Genomic DNA, 22,624 nt, shown 5'->3' on the forward strand with positions numbered 1-22,624 from the left:
TAATTTATTTAATAAGTTGTAACATGTGATGCTAGTGTAGATGCTGTTTGTGCGGGAGTTTTATTCAGTGGTTAAAAAAAATAATACATTTTAATTTATATTTTAATGTTTGCAGTGGGGAAATTAGTGTTATGACTCTTAGAAATGTTGCAGGGGGAAATATTGCTCTAATTATTGCTGTGCCTTTATTTTTGGTTAAATATAAAGGGGGTTAATAATCAAACAGGCATTTAATAAGTAGCAGTTGATGATTGAACTACAGTAGATTTTTGTTTTTATTTTTCTAATTTATATCTAAAATGTATTTATAAATTATGTTGTATACAGTTGATGTAAATATCTTTTTTCCCTCTCCTTCCCACCCCCACCCTCTGGGCAGGTCCTCGTTGGGGTCCACTGCTGCTTTTTATTTTTATTTTTTTTTTAAATGTCACTCATATTGGTCAACCAAAGCACTAAATATGTGGATTTTCATTTTTTGTATAACTCACTTTTAAAGAAAAAATCACAACACTAAGAAAAGTCAGGGGTTTTTTTTTTTTTAGTTTTTTTTTTTTAGTTTTTTTTTTTTTTTTAAGCGGGAAATGCACTTGGTCATCTTTTGGTGAGTTTTTGTTCGACTCTTCATCACATATCAGTTCCTTTTTCTTTTTTTCTTTTTTCTGGTGCTTTTCTCTCACTGCGTGTAGGAAAGATCTCTGAATGTAGTTATCGTGGACTTACTGGTGACCACTGTTGTTCTGCACTGGTTTTGTTTTCCTTTTATGAGAGAATTTTATTTTTCTGTAAATTTGTTGCGTTGGGAAATTTAAGAACAGTGGAAACCGGGATGAATAAAGAATGTAAAAAAACAAAACATGTTTTACAAGCACACCAAGCGTGATGTATTGTTATCGCCATCAAGTAGAGGAAGATTTCAATTTTAGCTGCATTTAAATTCCTCCTTCTCATATGAATCGGCCAGAAAGGGCAGACTTTCATGATTGCCAAGCGACAAAACATATTCAGCGAATGGAAAAAGAAGAAATTTATGCATTGTTTGACTCCCCTATATTAAAGTTACACTGCTACTAAAGGAAGCACCCATGTGTTATTCCTAACCTTGTAGATGTTAATCCTGATAGGCTTAGAAAACTGCAGCATTGTGACTGAGTTTACAGATACAGAATTATCAAAGCAAGGCACTAATCAGATCTTCAGTGATTTGCTAAAGAGATTTCAGCCATGCTAACAGGTTTGTAAGAGAAGCTCCTCAGGCATGCTCAAATGGCTGTGTTATCCTTTAAATCTAAAAAATGTATAAAAATGTTTTCATTTTTCATAAATAGCTCTGTATAATTTAGCACTGTGGAAAAATATATTGAAATATTAAAACATTTGACTTCTCTCAAGACGAACAGAAGTTGAAATCACCTGAAGCAACTTTCTGCTCAAATATGTTTTTAGTTATGTTTTTTTGCTGTCCCAAAAGAAAGACAAGTGTACATAGTTTTCATCCCAGTGGCGACCCTACCTGAGAGCTTTCAAAAATAAATTTAAAAAAAAAAGACAGATTTCTGACTTTGCAACCCTGAATTTGTTGAAGTTCGTATTTGTTGCCATCAGAGGGCGCTCAACTGGGTTTAACAGGGAAGTGACTAAAGAAAATGCAGCAGTAAGTTACTGTATGCATGTGTGTATGGGAACATATGCTAAAAACAAATGCTATGTGAAGTAAAATAATAAAATTTATACATTTTTTGGCTGAAATCTAACATTTTTAGGTTTATTTTATTCTTCATTTTCTGCACTACAGAATGTGAAAATAAAACTCCAGTGAAGAATAGTCCCCATAAAATAGGACAATCTAAAAAATTTTAAATATAAGATCAAATCACTGGGCTCATCTTACAGTGGATAACTCATACCCAACCTAAAACAGTGTAGTTATTTTTAAGTGTATTGTCAAACACTATTAAATGTGGTTAAAAGTTTCAGTCCAGTTCAGAGTTACATATTCTCATTCTAGTCTCAAGACGTACAGTTATATGACTTTAGGTTTTGTTTACATACTGCAACACACACATTAAACACCTAGTTAGTGGCAGCTTGAATCGTACATGCTAGCTGATAGACGTACCTCAAACTGAACACCCTCCCTTTTCCTCCTGTAAGATGCCAAAATCTCAGTTTTCTGAACAGTGGAGTCAATTTTGCAGGTTAAAGGTAAACAGTTTTGAGTAGTTCGGCATGTTGAAGCCACCTGTGGAGCATAATCCCAAAATAAGGCCTTTAATGAGTCTGTGGGATGTGGGATACTGACGGCCCTGTGAGATTTTGCAGACCTCATCTCTGTTCAAGACTACAACTAGATTCCTTGTTGGGATCATTTCTCATTCTTTGTACAGCTGTGTACAAAAACAGCAACCCCAGCCCAGCTGTAAAAGCTACAGCAGCACAAACTGCATCACATTGCCACTGGAATTTAAATGCATTCATTTGGGGAAAATGGTTTTATTTTTGATCCTGCAACAGAGTTTCTCTCACATTGTTGAAATGTTGCAGCTACAAGAACAAAGATCTTATCAGTGGAGATCTCGGTTTCCTTCACCTGGCTCCGTTTGTCCAGAACCAACAAAGCATTAGATACCTGGACTATGTTGTATCCAGATAACTTCAGGGTTAACCCTAGGTTTCTGTACTACTAAGCAGAGATGGGCAGTACAAGTAAGGCGTTACTGTAATCCGATTACTTTTTTCGAGTAACGAGTAAAGTAAGGGATTACTATTGCAAAAACTGTAATTAGATTACTGTTACTTTCCCGTAAGCACGCTGCGTTACTGCGTTACTAAAACCGTGACTTTCTTGCGAGTGTCTCATGACAATGACGTAAGCGAGTGCGACGTTTGTGGCAACAGCTGTGTGCAGATCAACAATGGATAATATATGAGTGCAGGAGAGAGTATGAGCGTGCAGCGTTGAAAGGGTGGAAGCACTGACCTTACTTTGACTTTGATTCCATAAAAAGTGACAAAAACATTAGCGTCCGCTGTTCACTGCGTGGGAAGAAAACTTCTTTTTACAGGGAAAAAACCCCTAAACTTCCGAGCAAGCACCGACAGTACGCTGCCACGGGAATGTGAAACTCCCAGATCCTTCCACTGACCGCTACGACACACCTGCACCAGGGCAAACCTCCGCCTACGGCACTCCTGCTATACAGGTGAAAATAGAGCAACAGGACCGCTAGTCTTTGATTTTATTTATTTTCTGCTGTGTTTCACTTGCATTTATTTGAAAGAGCGAGTGTAAACACAAAAAACTATTTTATTTTATGTGCTGGAATGTGCAGAAAATAGGTTTAAATGTTAAACAAATTTCTTCCAGTCAGAGAATGTTGCATATAATTTAATTTTTGCTTGATGCATAAAGAAGACGCACCCTTATTTTCTGAACTTTGAGGCGCTATCTTCAGGTGACACACACCTCCCACACCTCGAGTGTCAGGCTGGTTTTAAAAATCAAACTAGACACTGCACATGATTGAGGACAAACAAGTTAACTTAAACAAGCTTATTTTTTAATGGATCTGCAAAATTGTTTGAATTTCCAAAGAAAATTTCTGTACCTCCCGCCCACAGTTACCCAGTGGCAAAAGTTACACAATGTTACAGAAACGTTTCCAACCCAAAGAAATCTGCATGCAGGAAGAAAAACAAAACAAAACAAAAAAAGAAATAAAAAGTGAAATAAATCATACAGATAAAATAAAATATCAACAAACAGGACATACTGTATAATGCCGTTCTTTTGGCTGGAGGAGAAATTCAAACGCTTCAGCTTCAGTTCAGTGTCTTCATGAAGAGAGCCTGAACCAACACATTAAACTGTAATTTCATTAAATGAATGTGGCTCCGCCCACCACACAGCCCCGCCCCTGTCTTCCATATAAGGCACAGGACAAAATAAACCCCCACATACAAAAGGAGCTAGCCACGCCTCTGTCACTTGGTAACAAATTGACCAAATATGGTTAGACAACAGAAACCGCACTAAATGTACAAAATGTTAATCCTATTTAATCTCGTTTTAACTTTGATTTCCTCAGACTGAAGGTGAGTGCTGTGGGTGGGTGGGGTTAAAGGGGGAGGGGTGTGAGGGTGTCCAACCAGGTGAGCCTGTGCAAAGGAAATATTAAAAATATGAGCTTGTCTTTTCCACACATTTTTTTCCTTTTTTTTTTTTTTTTTTACTTAAACTTTAAAACAAATGACAAGAAATGTGACTGGATTTCTCTTTTTATCAGAAATAAAAATGATCATTAGATGCAGAGTGGAGGAACATAGTTGGGTGGAGAAGTGGGAACGAGGGGATTAGACATATGAAGTGGTTTATTGTTTTTATTCTGATAAAGAGACAGAGTGTCAGTGTGCAAGAAAACTCATGAGACAGGTTAGAGGGCGAGTTAGAGTTAGCAGTGTGAGAGAGAGAGAGAGAGAGAGAGAGAGAGAGAGAGAGAGAGAGAGAGAGAGAGAGAGAGAGAGAGAGAGAGAGAGATTGTGTGTGTCTGAGTGTGTTTGTGTGCGTTAGTGTGACTGAAACAGGAGTTGTTCAACTGCAGCACTTGCTCTTCCAGCCTGTGACTCCTCCTCCGTTGCTGATGTCGACGTTTTCACTGTTGGGCTCTTTTACAGGCGTCTGTCAAAGAGACACACACACACACACACACACACACACACACACACCTTATTAAATATGCACCAGGAAAAATGTGAAGCAACCACTCTGGTTTATGTCCACAATCGCTCCCTACTAAGGCTGGCATCATTAACCATTTCCTAGTTCAGATGCTTCCCCAGTTTCCAAAAATCAAACAAATACTCAGACATATCAGGATCAGCCTGTAATTCAAGGGGGATAAAAGCCAAAACCGTCTTTGAAACATTAATTTAATGAAATACTGGAATATTTCCCATGATGCCGGTTTTTTAGCTTCAGTATGAATAAAGAAAGGGTGAGAATGACAGCTATGAATGGTTGCCATCAGGTTTCATAACTGGGTGACACCTTAGTGGAAAAAATAAATAAATAAATTACTGAACACATGTTCCATGTGAGACATTGAGCACATACCTTTCTGAGGATGTCTTCTGCTAACGTGAGGAAAGCTTTCTCGATGTTGATGTTGGCCTTAGCGCTCGTCTCAAAAAACCTAATGCCGTGCTCCCTCGCAATCTGTGGGGAGGAAAACAAACCCAGTCAGAAACTGTGCATGTGGTCCAGTCCAAAAATAAAGCTGCTGATCTCCTGAGGAGAACAGAGATCAAGTATCGCACACACCTGCCTGAGTGGAACTGTGTGTGTTTGTGCGCTGATATTGTCACTACCAGTTTGCTTTGGTACTTTAAACCAAATCTGTTAAAGGCCCTGCAGTCTCACACAGGTGTTTCCACTCGTTCTGGCTTATTAGAGCTCTGTTAAGGATGAACTTGGGCTGAACTCTGAACATTAAATCCAGAAACTAAACTCTAAATCAACTCGATATCCAACTGCCAAACTGACAGACATCCAAGTACTGCTCACAAATGCAAAATAGGGGTTTAACTCTGAGCGTGTGTGTCCCCTGAGCTGCTATAGTTTTTATTTTATTTTTCCTTTTAGATCAATTTTGTTACAGTTTGATTGTATTAATTTATTTTTACTGTCTAAAAGTGTTTAATTGTGGCTATTATAAATTTCAGACTTTTACATGATACAGGTGGTATCTGTCAGAAAGTAAGTTAAGAACTATGGACACATAAGACACAGTCACATGGACAGATTTATTTTCTATTGGAAAAAAGTTACAATTTTATTGATTTCCCGCATTAAAATTGTGAAGTGATGGCATACGGGCAGTTAAAATGAGTGTAGATACCAAGCTGTTATACTAAGAATATCAGGTTATTGAGGGTTTTTTTCATATTCAACAACAATTTTCTGTTTAAAGAATGAATGCAACTGAACACTATTTTTTTTTTACCTACAGTTTTAGTCTCATGTTTGGAAGCTAAATGAAATTTCACAATAGTTTAAATGGCTTGCTTACCTACTTAGTACAAATAATTCAATCTTTGGCATTTGAACTGCGAAAGAAACTGAGAAAACTAGGTTATTGTTTCTTTGTCTTTCCACAAGGGAACCTTAACTACAGTTCATGAGAAAATAAAGCATCTCATTTCTTTCCTTTTAGTTCATCTCTCCACTGTTAGTTATTATTACTAAAAATGCTAAACAATGGTAACAAGTTCAGTTTGTGCAGAAAGACAAACAGCAGCTCTGTAGAGAGGTACAGATTGTAGTGGAACGTTTGAGCTGTAAATACACAAACAAAGCTACTATCACCTGTTCTAGCACGGCATTTAACTCCTATTAACTTCAGCAGAAAGTAACCTCATGGAAATGTCAGATGGGCACAAATGAGCCACAATTAACTACAGAAGACTTTATGAGTGGCTGCAAACTCAAAGTGCAAGGCTGCAGCAACAAATCAACCAATCGTTGCTGCAGCCTTGCAGGACCTCATTGACGAATGGCCCTTCACAGCTGCACAGGACCGCACCACCTCACCTGCTCTCCCTTGGCTTTTGGTACGACCCTCTTGTCATCCATGTCACACTTGTTGCCTAGCAGCATTCGCTCAACGTCCTCATTTGCATGCTGAAAAAAATAAAACACAAATGAGGAGATTATTAGATCACATTTGCCAAACTTCATCTACATTAAGCTTTTTAAAGGATTTATTGCTTAGATAATCCAAGCTGGCCAATCGAGCCCATGATTCAGGCCCTTTTCTAAAAGAACCAATTTCTAGTGCTGTCTAATTACCACTAGTAGGTAGAGCGAGTGGACAAATGAGTTATTTTCCAGAATAAGGGGCATTTCATTATTGCAAAAGGACACATGTCCAGTTCATACTCAGAGAAAAAAGTAAAACACAAGTGGTCTCTAATAACACTTTTGAAGTTTGAGATATTACTAGGAGTGTATGAACTTCTATAGACAGAGATGCAGGATTAGAAAGGCAGAGCTACTACAGGCAAATGCATCACGTTTCCTTCCTCTGACCAAATTGAAGGTTCTAAAGGTAAGGGTGAGAAAAATGATACGAGACACAGTCTCATCTAATCCACCTGGCTTAAATTCAAACACCTACAGTGTGTTATTGCACCAGAAAATAATGCAGACAGCTAACACGAGACATCCAATATCCAAACAGTCATATTAACTTCTCAGGTCTAATCTGATCTGGAATGAATCCTCAGGATTACTCGTGTAATGCAATAATTACTAGCAAGATCATGTGAGACACAAGATGTATTCAATACTAAAAACAGCGGAAGAGACACTAAAAAAAAAAAAAAATGAAAGGGCGGAGGCACACAGAGAAGACAAAGTTGCCATATGTTGCAGTTTGGCTTATAATCACAGAACTTTGCAACAGTCTGACATCTGTCTCCAACTAAACTGACATTTCAAATACTAAGCAGCCACAGCATTAAAACCAGTTGCATAATACTGGTTAGTCTCTCTGCTAGAAAAATAGTTAGGATGTGGGAAGGTGCGGACACCGTTGATCTTGGACTGGCATCCTTTAGTTCTTCTGGGTTTGCCAGTAGGACCTCTGTAGATCAGGCTCAATCAGGTGTCACCCTACAGATGAGACTAGGATCTTTGGCCTTTGTAGGCTGGATCATCACCTGTGGCACTGTCTTGTGTTCCTTGAGTGGTTTCTGAAGGGGTCTTGCACTGCAAGTGCTTGTGGGAGGCTTGTGGGGGCATGTCTTTAGAACCACAGCCATGTTTAGTTGGCTTGGATTGTGTCAAAGTTACAACCACATCCAAGCAGAATATTGAACTCCATTCATACATCAGTGGTTTTAATGTTGTGGCTGATCAGTGTACATTAGGTCTCATCCTTGTGGCTTCATCTATTCTGATAAAACACAGATGCACAAACAAAGTCCTTTTTCTGACCCAAGAAGAATGCTGTTTATACTGACAAAACACAGCACTGCAGATTCAATAATAAACAAGCGAAATTTAAACAAAATAAATTCTAATATTTTAACACCACTGCGAAAGATCTTGAAGGGGCTGGATTAAAGTTGGATGCACCTGATCAGGCTTTGTCTTGGCTCAAAATGTGATACTTAAAAAAAATTAAATACGAACAACATTTTCACAGTACTCCGATTCTAAAAAAGTGTTCTTTTTGTAAGCTTTTGCACAGTTTAGGTTACAGTCTCCCTCCACCTTCCCATAATCCTCACCTCTTCAGGCCATGATAATCCTCAGCACAACTGCTCTGTAAATGATTAAGGCAAAGGGCCTCCTTTTTCATTAGTAGTTAACAAAAGTCCATCCATTATGCTACTTGTGGCCATTTCCTTAAGAAAAAAAAAAAAAAAAAGACAGCACAATAGGGCTGGGCTATATCATACCGTTCACGGTAATACCGGTATAATGTTAGGCAACGATAGGAAAATGAAATATCGCGATAGAATATGGGTAAAACGCGCATGCGCAGTGCCTATGTTTACATAAGCACATGGCGGCGACGCAGAATGAGAAGAGCGAAACTGGATCGTTGAATGAAACGGATGAACCAGAATTGGTTTGTAAAAATACTGCAACTTCAGTGGTGTGGAACTGGTTTAGCTTTCGTCCGTCAGATACACAACAAAGCACTATTTCTGGTAGAGCATGCTAGCGGGCCGGCGTTAGTACCGTGTTTTTTGGAAAATACGGCATACTTAAAATCAATCCTTTGATTTTTCTGAAAATCGACAGTGCCCCTTATAATCCCGTGTGCCTTATGTATGAATTCTGGTTTTGTTTACTGACCTCGAAACGATTTTATGTCGTACACGGCGCTCGAAAATCTGTCAAATGTTTCAGTACGACTTTGCTAAGCTACGAACCCGCACCGCTTGATGGATTGTCGGAGCATTACGGCTATCGTAGGCAGGAGGCTCGCGGAGTGATACGTACTGTGCTTCAACATAATATTACCGTGTTGTGTGTAGAGATGGACCGATCCGATATTACGTATCGGTATCGGTCCGATACTGACCTAAATTACTGGATCGGATATCGGAGAAAAATAAAAAAATGTAATCCGATCCATTAAATATCACGAAAGCACCTCACAAAACTTGCAACACGCCGTAACTCACCTCAGAACGTTAGCACGTCGGAGCAGTATGCATCACGTGATAGAGCGGCTGTGGCATGCGGGACCTGTCGGTGGTCTGGATAGCATTTGGAGCTTCGCTAGCAACCCGGCATTTCATCTCCGACAAAATTATCCCGAGAGAAGTAAAGCAAGTGTGTAAGTCCATCTCTGAATGTTTGTAAAGCATTCCTGCGTTAAGCTTAACAAGCGACTGCCTCTCCTGCTGCTACTTCAATCATGAAACTGCTTAACGATCAGCTGATCAGCTTTTCTGTCCTGAGTCCGTGTCTCTAGTTTGCTTTTGGCCCACTTTGCACCAGAAAGAGGAAACCAGCGGCTGAACAACAGCAGCACGTTTAAGCTTGATCAGCTGTTGTTAGAATGTATTTAATATTACTTTCTACTCGAGGATCTTTTTCTACGTAGCTGACGCTGGTAACTGTGCAGGGGCGGATCTAGCAAAGTTTAGCCAGGGGGGCCGATAGGGCATTAACAGGGAAAAGGGGGCTCAAAGACATACTTTTCTTTCTTATTCTCATTTAAAATGTCGAGCTTTTAATAAATAATTATCTGACACTCAAAGTTTTAATTTGATGTAAAATGAATAGAAGTCCATTACTGTATATAGTAACTATTAAGTCTAATATATATACCCTAGTAAGCTATAGTACTTTTTCCTTTGGGAAGGTACCATCTGTGCAGTCTGCAATTTTGTTGAAGAAAGATGTTGAATCTATTTAATATTTCTTGAAAAATAATTGATTTCTGTGCATTTTTTTCACACTGCATCAAATTAAGGTTGATTACGTCGATTAAGCATCATGAGGTGGAGCGTGAGGGGTGGTTCCCTATTTTTTATTTATTTATTTTTGTTGTTGCTGGGAGTTGGAGCCCTATTAGTTAGGTTGCTTAATATTTATGCTAAGTACTCTTTAAAATACCAGAATAGGGAGGATGGTGTAGGTTTAAGTTTATTAGATTGATCAGTATTGCTGAACTATGAAATATTTTTTTTTTTTGCATACAGGTATAACAGAATAGCTTTAGTGTAGTTGTTGTTTTAAACTTGAGTATGAACTTATACAAAATGCAGCAAGATATTTAAAAAACAGTTTTGTTGATTAAAAAACACTATATCGGATTCATATCGGTATCGGCAGATATCCAAATTTATGATATCGGTATCGGTATCGGACATAAAAAAGTGGTATCGTGCCATCTCTAGTTGTGTGTGTATAACCTCTTTTTAAGTTTTGTGTATATTATACATTGTTATGCTGAGGATATGTCGGCCAGTTTCCACTGGAAATGCCTTTTGGTTAAACTGTCAGCAAGGAATTTGCATTTGCACTGTTAATTTTTTATATAACTTTAATGCACTTTAAAAAGCTGCTTGTTTAAGTGAAAATACATTGATTTTTTTTTTTTTGCACTAATAAAGTTCAGGAGTTGCAAAGTATTTTGTCTAGTGTCAATTATATCGTTATTGCAGATTTTCAAATGTATATCGTGATAAATATTTTTGGTCATATCGCCCTGCTCTACATCACAACATGTGAGAAGGTCACTGGGAATGAGGCATAAGCTTGTGATCGCCCCAAAAACCACTAGATGACAAAACAAGCACCCGATTCCAGTTTTTTTTCCCAGCACAAAGCAACACCCAACGTCATCCGAGTCAGGCCATAATCAGACCGTTAACCATACACGGCATAAAAGACGGACACAACATCAAGATCTGAAAAATCAGACTGCTGAAACCTGCACGCTTTTCAATAACCAGCAGGTGGAAACTCCTGTGGTTCCAACAGCACTTCAGGTTACATAGAAGTTTATAGGAAAAATAGCCCTCAGCTCCTCTTCTCTGTGACCTCAGTAACAGCATGTCAGGTTTCAAAACACCAAGATGGCATTGGCAATGATCAGCTCGGGGTTTCACAGCAGATACAGCCATCTTTTATTCAGCCAGTGGTCTTAACAAGACGTTACAGCTGTCTCACCTTGAATGTGTTCACTGTTACTCAGCTTTTATAATGTTAAAAACAGGCTGAAACAAGTAAACCCGCCCTTGTTGTGTCAGACTGTTTGTGGTACTGCTTGGTAAAACTGTACAACTACTTCTGCAGTGAGACAGATGCATACAGACAACTGGCTCATCTGATTCATTTTAGTCACACACTCCTGTTCCACAGCTCGCTGCACACAGTTTAACTAGCCCGTTAGTCATGTTGGCCGCATTCCCGTGAAGTGTTTATCGCCATGTTTTTGTTCCAAAGACATAAAGAAATAAATGCAAAATCAGTGTCAACGATTCATTCCATAAAAATAAAAATGATACAGAGTTTGGATACTTTGTGTTGGTGTTTATTTGCCTCACCTCATCAATGTTGCGCAGCCATTTGCTGATGTTTTCGAAGCTCTTGGCGTTGGTGATGTCATAGACCAGCATGATGCCCATGGCTCCTCTGTAGTAGGAGGTGGTGATGGTGTGGAACCGTTCCTGCCCTGCTGTGTCCCTGCACAGAGAACATGTTTTTATTTGCATGTGTTTTCTTGGGTTTGAACTGCAGTGACCTGCATGAAAGGTGCTTCACAAATAAAATTTGACCAAAGAATTGCTTAAATTTCTTCATAATACGCTGAGATTTCACACATTTATCAGCTACAAATGCTTTGTTCAAAACAGAAGAGTAAATAAGCAAATAACTCTGAAGAGTCCAAACTCAGCGAAGACTCTTTCTTTGAGTTGCTGTTAGACTGAGGAAGCTGATTTAAGAAAATCCCTCCAAATAAGATTAAAGACAATCAAGACATTTGTTAGTTAAGAGAAGCTGAACCCTAAGGGCTTGTAAGCACTCATGTATAATGTGGGGCTAAAATTCACCAACAATACAGTTCCAGAGGGAAGGTCCAAACATTTTTTTGATGAAAAAAAAAAAAAAAAAAAAAAAGGTTGTATAACATTTGAAAAGTTAATTCATTGTTATGTCAATTTTGACCAAAACAGTAATTATGATTTTTGCAGTGACATCAGTCAGTCTGTTGTGGGAAGCATTGAGACCAGACTCTCTATGTATGTGTCTGTGAGAAGATTCTTAGTGATTAAGTTAAAATAATCAGCCATAAAGTTTGTAGATATGCCTACAATTTAGAACAGCAGCTATCTAAAATGTTGAATACCTCATTGCTGCCATACAAATATAAAGGTCCTAAATGCAAAACTGAAACAGTACGATCCAAACCATTGAGGTTACTGGATTATGAGCTAGACTAGATTAAAAACATGACAGCAATTTAAACCAAGAAAGTGTGATGAAGAAGCAGCCTCTCATCTAGCAAACCATCTGCAACAGCTGTGTTTCATCAACATAAAAAGTTTTTCCACATCAGCCAGTAATATAAATTTCACTGTTTTAAGCTAAAGGAATATTTTAATGTATGTGTGCTGCTCAGCTCAAACGCAGCAAAGTCAAACAATCAAAACAAGTGAGTATTTAAACATTTAGTTGAATACGATTTGAAGAAAGCCCCACATATAGAGTGATTAAAGATAATTAGCACTTTATTATGTAGCATTAAAAATGAATTCGTGCCACTTATTTATGTCAGTCTTCTTAACCGTAAAAACTTCATTATTTGTCCCAGTTACAGTTCAGTAGAAGGCGTGCCAGACATGTGAACCTGCTTATGTGAGGCTATTCTTTTGGTCACCAACAGAGGCTGACTTCGATGATAAAATATTTAGTTAATGCACACTTCAAACTCGACGCAGAGACAAAAAGAAAAAGAAGAAGAAGAAAAAAAAGATACTGCTTTAAGGCCTACAGGAACAATGTTATTTAATTTTAACACTTCTTGGAAGAAAAACAAACGGCAAAGCCGTAGCAGGCGGGTTGACCCAGGTACAAATACATTTAAATCCACTGCAGGTTTCCTCGCATGTCTGCACTAGCATCAGCCTCAGCAGTCACTTCTTGCTTTCTGTGGAAACTCTGCCAACATCCATCTATCACCGCTGACAAGGGAAAGAGAGGAAGCCCAGGAGCACCAGGCACCAAAGCAAATCAGAGCTACACTTAAAGAGGGTGTTTAACTAGATACGAGTGTTAATCAAGACACAATGTGCTTGGACAGGATGAAGGGAAAATCTGATCTGAGCCTGAAATGCACATGATCTGACACAAATTTTATGCATGTGCAAGTTATTAAAGTCTTGCAAGATATCTTTCATGACTTCATACTCACTCATCGCTATCCACTTATTAACAAACAAATACCAAAAAGTAAAATGATGCATTTTAATAATGAAAGACATATTTTTACTCTTCAATTGTCCGTCTATCGTCCTTTCTTTGTCCTTTCTTTGGGCAAAAGCTTTGCTCAAGAAATGAAAACATATCCTGACAACGAATAAAGTAATGTCTTCAACCACTGAGTTTAAGAATACGAAGTACGATCATTAATTTGACAGTAATCAGCTTCTTTATTAAATATTTGCCCACTATTGTTTGTCCCCTATTCAGTACTGCATTTATGGTTTTATTCAATTAGAGTTTCACCTTCCAGTGGCAAATCAAATTTCTCTGTACTACCTCAATAATTTGAGTTTTTTTATTATAGTTTGTTTTTAATATTTCAGCTGTTTAACTTACATTTCCAGACAGTAGATCCCAACTTCCCAATTGCAAGATCCCAAGAACCTAAGCTGACAAGTTACTCAAAATAACGTTTTTGTCCATTGTGCTTGTTTTCTAGAGTAACAGTGGGTGTGGCTGTGCAGGTGTCCGTCTCTGAGATAACATGAAAAGATTATCTTTGAATGAACGGACTGTATTCAGAGAAGCGCAATATCCGTTACAGGTTCTGTATTGACCTGAAACTGTCTTCTTGTATTGTGCTACAATGTATTTGTACCTTTGTAGTTATCATGTTTTCTACTTCAGGTTATGCATCACAAAGCTCTGATTCATTTATTTTCAATGTTACTAAAAAAAATGTCCATATCGTTCACCATTATCAGTCACCTTTAAATAACAGGCTCTTTGTCATCTTGTAGCTTCAAACCAAACTGCTCATGTCTCATATCTTTTTATTCTGGTTGCTATAGTTAATTTCTTCTTGAACTGTCATTCCTAAAAAAAAAAAAGACTGCCTCAACTGGACTACCAAAACCTTTAGTTGCAACTCTGTTCATTACAAAAGCACAAATAATGCCTTTTTCTTACATTAATCATTTTTTATCTTCATTACTTGAACTTGATTCTCCAACAACTTCAATTTGCAAATTAAGCTAATTATGGGATTTTTTTTTTTTTTTTTATTTCCAAGTCAGAAAAAGGATTCCACAGGAAAATTAACAGAACAGTATTTGTTTTTTTAACCAATCCCAAATGCTTTCATCCTATAGACTCATAAGAATTAGACCAAATACTATGGACAATCTGCTGTACAAATGCATTTTTTCTTTTAATTCATCCTGTTTCTCTCCGTAATACTTAGAGACAATTTGTAATTCAAATCTAATCAATTTTTGCCAAACTTAACCAATTAAAGGCTCCAAAATATGAAGATTTATGCATTCCTTGAGCATTTGGGCCTTACTCAATGGGCGCTACTCATGTGGGAAAAAAAAGAAAGAAGAAATAATTACTCATCTGGTACAGACAACGATAACCCTACAGCAGACCTAATGGACTGATGATCATTTCCTGTTCCTGCATATTTCAGTGCTTAAGGGAGGTATGTCAAACAGATGTTTCATTATGACATAATGATTCACAAAAGAGGCTACGCTGAAACACGATTCTCACAAGCTTGGTGTGTTTTTCGTATCTCCACAACACTGGCATGCAAACAAAAACTCACATCTATAACTGACTCACCAGATCTGTAGTTTTATCTTCTTTCCTTGTAATTCAACAGTTTTGATCTTGAAGTCTATTCCTGCAAAACAAAAAACAAACATGTCAGCTTAACCAATATCCATCAGTTGTAGAACATAAGCTGTCGTGAATAAGAAGAGAGATGAACGGCTCCAGCACTGTGACAAAGAGAAAGTGAAGGTCAGAAACAGATAAATCAACGGCAGCGGTTTAGCAACAACTGTTGCCATCATAGAAACAATAGCATTATCTCTTCCTGATTCTGCAGTGTCATTCTCAGCAGACAGCTGGGATCAGCAGCTGGGCAACAACGGGTGCACACAAACCAGGTCACTGAGGTCAAAATTATACTTGTTTTCAGACAGCTGTGAGTATTTTTTTAATATATATAACATACATATAGGTTGCACCTTGTAGTGCATTTGATCCTAACAAGGTTGAAAAATAAAGCTACTACAACTAAAGCGCACTAGACCATATGAGCCAGTAAATACTGAACTTGTACTCTGGTGCACCCCAAAAAGGTTTCGGGCTTCCCCTCGAAGGACAGTCACCAGGGTTGTTTTTTTACATTTTGCATTATGAAATAGAAAAAAAAAGAAAAATTTCTATAAATTTATGATAAGTAAGCAAACACAGGCTCATCATACTGCTTTAACCATATGTGGAATAACTGTACTTACTGGTACTGTTTCTCATCTTAAAACATTATATTTTCTGTTTTGTTTGTTTAATTGTCACCTTTTGGCTACTATTACTAACACCTACAGGATATTTGCCATTCACCGTTAAAAACTAAAATATAAGATGAATGCACTGCTACCAAAGTCCATAGTTAAGTGAAAACTGAACCATATTTTTGCTTTGATTATCAAATTTACGTCACTTGAACCCAGGAGGACCCTCACATGCTCTCAGGCACTACTCTCACAACTGTAAAACTTCGGTGATCTCAAATAAGATTTTTTTTAAACTAGTGCTTTAAGTGTTTTTGTAATATCTGAGGTTTCAGCCTAAAGTTGTTTTTTTCCTTTTTGGTTGGAGATTGAACTCGGGGGAGAAGTTTTGTGGTGCTGCAGTGTGCAGTCTTTCCAATGTCGATGTTTTCAAGATTTACAAATAACTGTCAAGCAGTGGAAAGTTACTGACGCTTCTTTTTCACATTCAATGGAATTTGAATTTTATCATTTGGGAAAAAAGGGTGTAGAGCTACAGTTAAGGGTAGAGGGGTTACTTATTAAACAGGGGGCCAACTTCCCTCATGTTTTTCTTTCACTTAGTATAACCTATTTATGTCCTTTTAAATCTGTGCTACAACAAACAGCCAATGACTCATGATATTACAGTAACTGTTAAACCCCTCACCTGGGCATATGTAGGATTTCTGCATTTCAAAACTATAATGAACTAAATAAAAGTAGGGGATTTTTTGACTCAAACCACTAACTTCTTTCTCTTTGAAAAAGCTAGAAAACATAAGAAGGCAATTCAACCATCAACTTCCCACTTGAAAGTAAAACACACTAGATTATTATCCTCTTATACTTTAAATGTGAAGGGTAGGTGACTCATCAGTTTCATTTTTAGCCAACAAGTGGTGTTTTCCTGCTAAACACCGAGCTGTCAGTTCTGCTCTTGGTCAGACGTTGTGGTTGGTTAAAAAGTCCAAGAAACAGCTGTGCTCTAGGTGGGGCAAGTTTATAGAATAATGAGGAAACTGCCTGCCAAAGCCTGAGTCACAAAATATTATGCACATCCCATGGAGAGAAAGATACAGTTGGACAGAAAGAAAAGCTAGGATTTAACGCTGGTAAAAGACGGAGAGTTTTCTACACAACAAAAGTTAAGCTCTTGAAGTCAGCCTCAACAGGGATGACGTGTTACTATTGGGGAGAGTAAACGCAGAGGTTCACTCTTTTTACTCTGTGAAGGGAAAAAACAAGAGAAAGAAACAAGTTATGCGCATTGTGCAATCACGGATCATTTATCCAATCAGTGGAAAAACAGTTATACCTATCCCGTAAAGAATGACACTTTCCATGAGATGTGAATGTTGAGCTGGATGCAAGCAGTTTATAGTCGGCTTTCTTCTTAATACCAGAGGAACCATTCCTTCCACAAGTATGAAAGCCACTGTCTGCTTCTGCCAGTTTCCGTGCAAAATTCATTAAATGGAAAAAGATTTCAGCCGATACTATGCATATTCACTCACTTAATAAGTGTAATCTGTAAGGGAGAGGGGCTGAGAGACGGGCTGGAAGCAGGAATAAGAGATGGATGAGAGCAGGGGGGGGGGGGGGGGGGGTTTCCAGTGGGGGTATTTTGAGAAACAGCTGTGAATCTGTGTCTCCAATGGTATGAGTCCTGTGTCACAGGAAGAACACATTCCTGTTTCATGTCCTGCTTCTGCCGTTGGGAGTTTTGTGCCTTTCAGCTTTTTAGTTTAGGTGTTTATTAACTAGTAAATCTGGCCCCCTTTTGTGGAGGATTTCCTAAATGTAACCGAGAGAAATTTTATGGCTTCTCTGGGATGCTTTATATATAAAGCTACTCTGGGAAAGCTTCTGTCAACCTCATGACAGAAGCATATCTTGTAAGCATTATCTCAAATGAAAGGCCATTTTATCTGTTGCTTAATGTAGTGATACGGTTTAAAAAAAAATAAATAAATAAATAAACATCACTATTTTTCAAAGATCGCGAGAAATCAAATTCTAGTATTTAATTAGCCCGTTTCTTTGTGCTAATGAGATGTTGCACAGGTACAGTTAACACATGTAGCTTTCCAACCAAGCTTGCTAGGCATTAGCTGATATGTTAGGTAACTGAGCTATCAAACTAATTAACTCCTGGTTCTAAAAGAACAACATGGTGGCAGCCAAAACACTAACACAAAGCTTCAAAACACTAAGTCCAAAACTAGAGCGTAACATCCTGGTGACTAGATCCTTCAATAGTTTTTGACCACTGTCTGATAGGTTAAAAGCTGTGGATCTAATGTAAAGTTGTCTCCCACCAACCACTTAAACAACAAAAACAGAAGAATGCACTACTGACAACCACAGGTCAGGCTGGTAAAGTATGTGTGGCACAGTGAGAATAGATGATATTGTACAAGGAGAAAAATAGGAAAAAAAATGTGTAAAACTTCTTCAAGAATTAGGTGCGGTGCATAAGCCACCAGGTAAAGCTAGCATGTCAGGTCTGCCACAGTGGCACTGGTCCTGAGCAAGAGACTGACAGTTTCTAGTGAATACTAAAAAGTATTTCTGCTTGATAAGCTCATCCCCAACCTCAAACCACTCACAGTTGTGGCAGGGTTATCACATGCTAGTGGTTTCATTGGACCCCATTTTCATGTTCAAACCTAGCCTCTTGACTAGAGGCATGACAGTTCTGAAAATGAGACTGAAATCATATACAAACATCCACAATTTAATATTGTGGCTTTCTGTACTGTGATATCCATGTGAAACTGATAAAGCATACTAGTCTGGTGAAAGCAGTACCGATTGTTCAGGTGATGAGTGAATTGCAAATAACAGAGTCTAAATCGAATAATACAGTTTCATTTTTGTTCAAGTGATTGTGTTTTCCTTGTTGTTCATACCTTCCTTATAAAACCCGAGGCACAGACTGAACCATTGTTTTGGTTACACACCTACTCTTTAAACATTTGCAAGTCTTTGTTGGATTAGATATGTATAAATGTGCCTACATAGATATATATTCCAGAGACATTTATACTGCACAGTTTTGATGTATCACTGCAGACAAGACAAGATTTATGTATTTATTTATTTATTTATTTAAAAATAAAGGTATCCATCTACCATTGTCTTCTTTTAACTGTCTTAGCACTGATTTATCTTTTTTCCCCCCATTTTGCCTGCAACTTTTTAAAAACAAAAAACCCAACAACTTCTTGTTAACAATGTCTGGGTTTCTAAGCTTAAAAATACAGTATTTTTTACAGTATCCAGTATGTATTCAACCTTTACATACAAGTTATTGGTATCTTGTAATTATACGATTCGCTAGAACATTATTAACTGTACTGATTGAAATAATCTTAAAAGTATAGTTTTACAGATTTGCTTTGATAACCATATACACCAATCTACGTACAGATTACGTGACTGGAGAAAGATGACATGTTCTACATACAATTTTTACAGCTTATCACATTGCACGCGGCTTTGTTTTGAATACAGATGTAGAACAAAGACAAGAGACGAGCCAGGAGCTTTCAAGTGCACGAACTATGCTGCAGTTTTATAGAGGACACTCTACAAAGGAGCCAGCAAAAAAACAACAACTTGAGATCATTTCTGTTCCTTGATTTCCAAGTATTTCTTCTTAGGTTTCAAGTTGACAGATCATAACAAACTGAACACTCTAAAACGATCACTTCCTAAACTAAACTGACCACAGTGAGTGTTGTCAACACTTTCTTTTCAAGCACTTGTGACTGATCACGTTGATACTTTAAATACCTTCATAACCAACATAATTTGTTCCCACGTAACTACACAGAGGTTAAAGCTCCAGCAACACTTGCAATATACAGAACTACTTTATTATCTGACTGATGCATTTTGGCTTGTGAACTTAGACCTTCATGAGTGACAACACATTCTGACTTTTTGTTCTTATCCATGCACCTTAGAAGTAGGTGAAGCTGTGCCAGATAACGCTACTCTGTTTTTATGGACTACACAGAAACTGGGTATGTTTCGGGGTTTCCTGCCTCAAAAGGGACCTTTAGGGGCGATGACTACATCTGCACACAGTTAAAGCATCAAGTCTGCATTTACATTCCCATTTAGTTATGGCCATTTGATAAACAAATATGTATTTTATGCTTGAGTAAAAGAAACACCACATAAATAAACTGAACGGTACTTTCATTCCAACCCTGTTGATTTTTAGTCTGGATGATGATACCACATTTATTTTTAATTTGGAGGAAAATCCCTTGTGTTTACGGTGTGAATACCTCCAGCACCATTTTAACACATTATCCTCAGCTGCTTCACATGGAGGAGAGTACACAGAGTATATAGAATATATTTAACAAAGCAAATAAAACACCCGTAGCTGATTTAAAAACATAAAAGTACTGACTTACTACCCATCTTGCCAGGAAAGCACATATGCAAGGAGCAAAGGTCACTACCGATCTCTACGTGCTGAAGAACCTGTTAGTCTGGACCAATTTTCCCCTTCTTCCAACTAACACTACACATTTCTTCCCTTAAGTGACACAGATCTGATGTGGTGGCTTTGACTCAAATAAAACACATAGGCCTAAATCTAATTGACTGCATGCTGAGAAACGACATGGGGTGTAATAAAACAAACACCCTGCAAGTCAAAGCAAAACTAAAGGAATGACAAAAACAATAAAACGAGTACATGTGACATGAAGAGTTACAACAGAGTGACAGGTCAGTGCTCTAGCTGAACAAATCTAATCTAGCCTGGATGCCAGTGAGAATACATTTTCCCTTTCCAGTTGTGTGCTTTCGGCTATGTAGTGACAAAGAGCACGGCTTCAGAAGAAAGCTCAGTCCATGAATCGAGCACATAACACCAGCACATTGCAGTCAAGCAAAGCACGTTTTATATTACATTATTACTCATCACTAATCTTAAGCAAGAGGAGTAAATGGAGCCTTCACTTGGGTTATGCAGGGACTTGACATAGTTTGACACTTGACTCATGTGAGCGTGATGTTTGGCGCATGCGTGAATAGGACGGATGGGGAGGGGATGATGATGCCATCATGATGAATTGTTTAATGGTTCTCACTGGCGCACTTGAGCAAAGTAAATAAGTATACAATATTTACTCAAGTACTTAGAATACAAACTATAAGCGCTTCTAATTTTAGAAAGAAAATGCAATTTTCAGCTGCTTTTATACAATTAGATTCACTATAGTCAAAGTTTTCACCTAAAAAGTTAATTTCTTACATCATATAATCAAGTTCCCAATGCTAGAATATCCAAGTCGCTTAAACAGCTTCACCTCCATTACTATTAGCGGTGACAACAATCTGAAGCATGAACCCTGTCCTTCTTATCTTCAACGTCATGCTGCTCTGTTGTATCTTATTTACCCCTTGGGGATAAATAAAGTCTTTCTGATTCTGATATCCATGAAACCATGAACCCGTGAATAATCACTCCTTCAACTTGTGATAATCAAGTAAAATTTTGCTTTTACAATCAAGTATTTTTTGTTGCTTCAAATCAAAACACTCATACAGTTGTTGCCTTTAACGTGTAATTCCTGACAAGGACTGTGCAATAAACCTATATAGGCTGATACTGAGAAGTAAACACCTGTCACTTAAATGCACAGGCGATTTTTCTAGTGCAGCACGGCCCTGTGGTGCTACTAGCCTTGCTAGCTTCTTAGCCGCTGGGTCAAGTAAACTGACAGCAAATTTGGAGACTTAACGGGCTATAATTGTTGCTGCCCAGTTAAACCAAACCAAGATATAATGATAGCGTTTTGTTATTAACGTCGCAATCGTTTATGAGCAAGTGATGGTTTAGTAAGAGCTCATAAAGGCTGCGCAACTAGCTTTCCAGCTAACCTGTACAGGCCCTAGAGAGAGCTGCTGCATGCTCATACCACACTAGCCGCCAACAAATCCGTCCTGCATACAACCTCCAGCTGCAGGGTAGAGGCAGGCGAGCCTCACAGCTGTCACACTACCTCCGGTGGATGCAGAAGGGTCAACGAAATCACCTGTTACAACGCCCGTGATCTTCTTACCTATGGTGGAGATGAAGGTTGTGTTGAAGGCGTCGTCAGAGAAGCGGAACAGCACACAGGTCTTCCCCACGCCCGAGTCGCCGATCAGAAGCAGCTTGAACAGCAAGTCGTACGTCTTCTTCGCCATTGAAGAATCAGTTTGTGTTCACCCCGATAGATACAAAAAACGATACCCTAGAGTACGCCTATGTGAAGTCTAAAGCCAGCTCCTTGGCCAACCTGACCAACAACTGTCCTCTTGGCTGTTAACAGTTAACAAACTGTGGATTTGTTGATTAGCTTTGGCAAGCTAGTTGGCTAAACACCACCCAAAATAATGTGTCTGTAGAGTCGTCCTAGAAGTTCTAGATTCCCAAACCCGACCGTGGTACCCCCCCTTACAGCATGAGAGCAAAAATAGAATCTCCTTCTGTGTGATACCTCTTTTTCACTCTTTCTTTTCTCCCACACAGTCGGGACAAAATGGCTCCTCTCTCGCACTCTACCCCGATTCACTCTTTCTTCAAACTAACGGCGAGCTAATTCAGATTCTCGGCACACCCCGTCATTCCAGAGCCCTGGGACAAGCTCGACCGAGAAGAAACTGGGAAAAATCAAGACATGAAAGTGCGCCGAATCTGCTGTCTGTTCCAAGTAATTTCACTTTTTTTTTTCTGTAGAGATTAGACCGAAATACAGACGACCGCCGTCGCCTTCGAATGGGAGCCACCGCGGCGACACCCTAGACCTTTTGGCACGCCTACTCCCGCCCCTTC

General features: G+C 38.4%; 1 protein-coding gene across 1 annotated transcript; it reads right to left on the bottom strand.

Annotated features, from left to right (window-relative positions):
* Positions 1 to 4,516: 4,516 nt before the first annotated feature.
* rab10 (RAB10, member RAS oncogene family) lies at positions 4,517 to 22,565 on the bottom strand. Its single transcript, XM_026194009.1, has 6 exons — positions 21,870 to 22,565; positions 15,080 to 15,140; positions 11,575 to 11,713; positions 6,590 to 6,679; positions 5,114 to 5,215; positions 4,517 to 4,678 (listed from the first exon to the last, which is right to left on the bottom strand). Exons 1-6 carry the CDS (start codon positions 21,994 to 21,996, stop codon positions 4,592 to 4,594), a joined length of 606 nt encoding a protein of 201 aa, XP_026049794.1. The 5' UTR covers positions 21,997 to 22,565; the 3' UTR covers positions 4,517 to 4,591.
* Between the last annotated feature and the right edge of the window lie 59 nt (positions 22,566 to 22,624).

The sequence above is a fragment of the Astatotilapia calliptera genome, chromosome 15 (genome assembly GCF_900246225.1).
Source record: "Astatotilapia calliptera chromosome 15, fAstCal1.2, whole genome shotgun sequence".
Lineage (NCBI taxonomy): Eukaryota > Metazoa > Chordata > Actinopteri > Cichliformes > Cichlidae > Astatotilapia > Astatotilapia calliptera.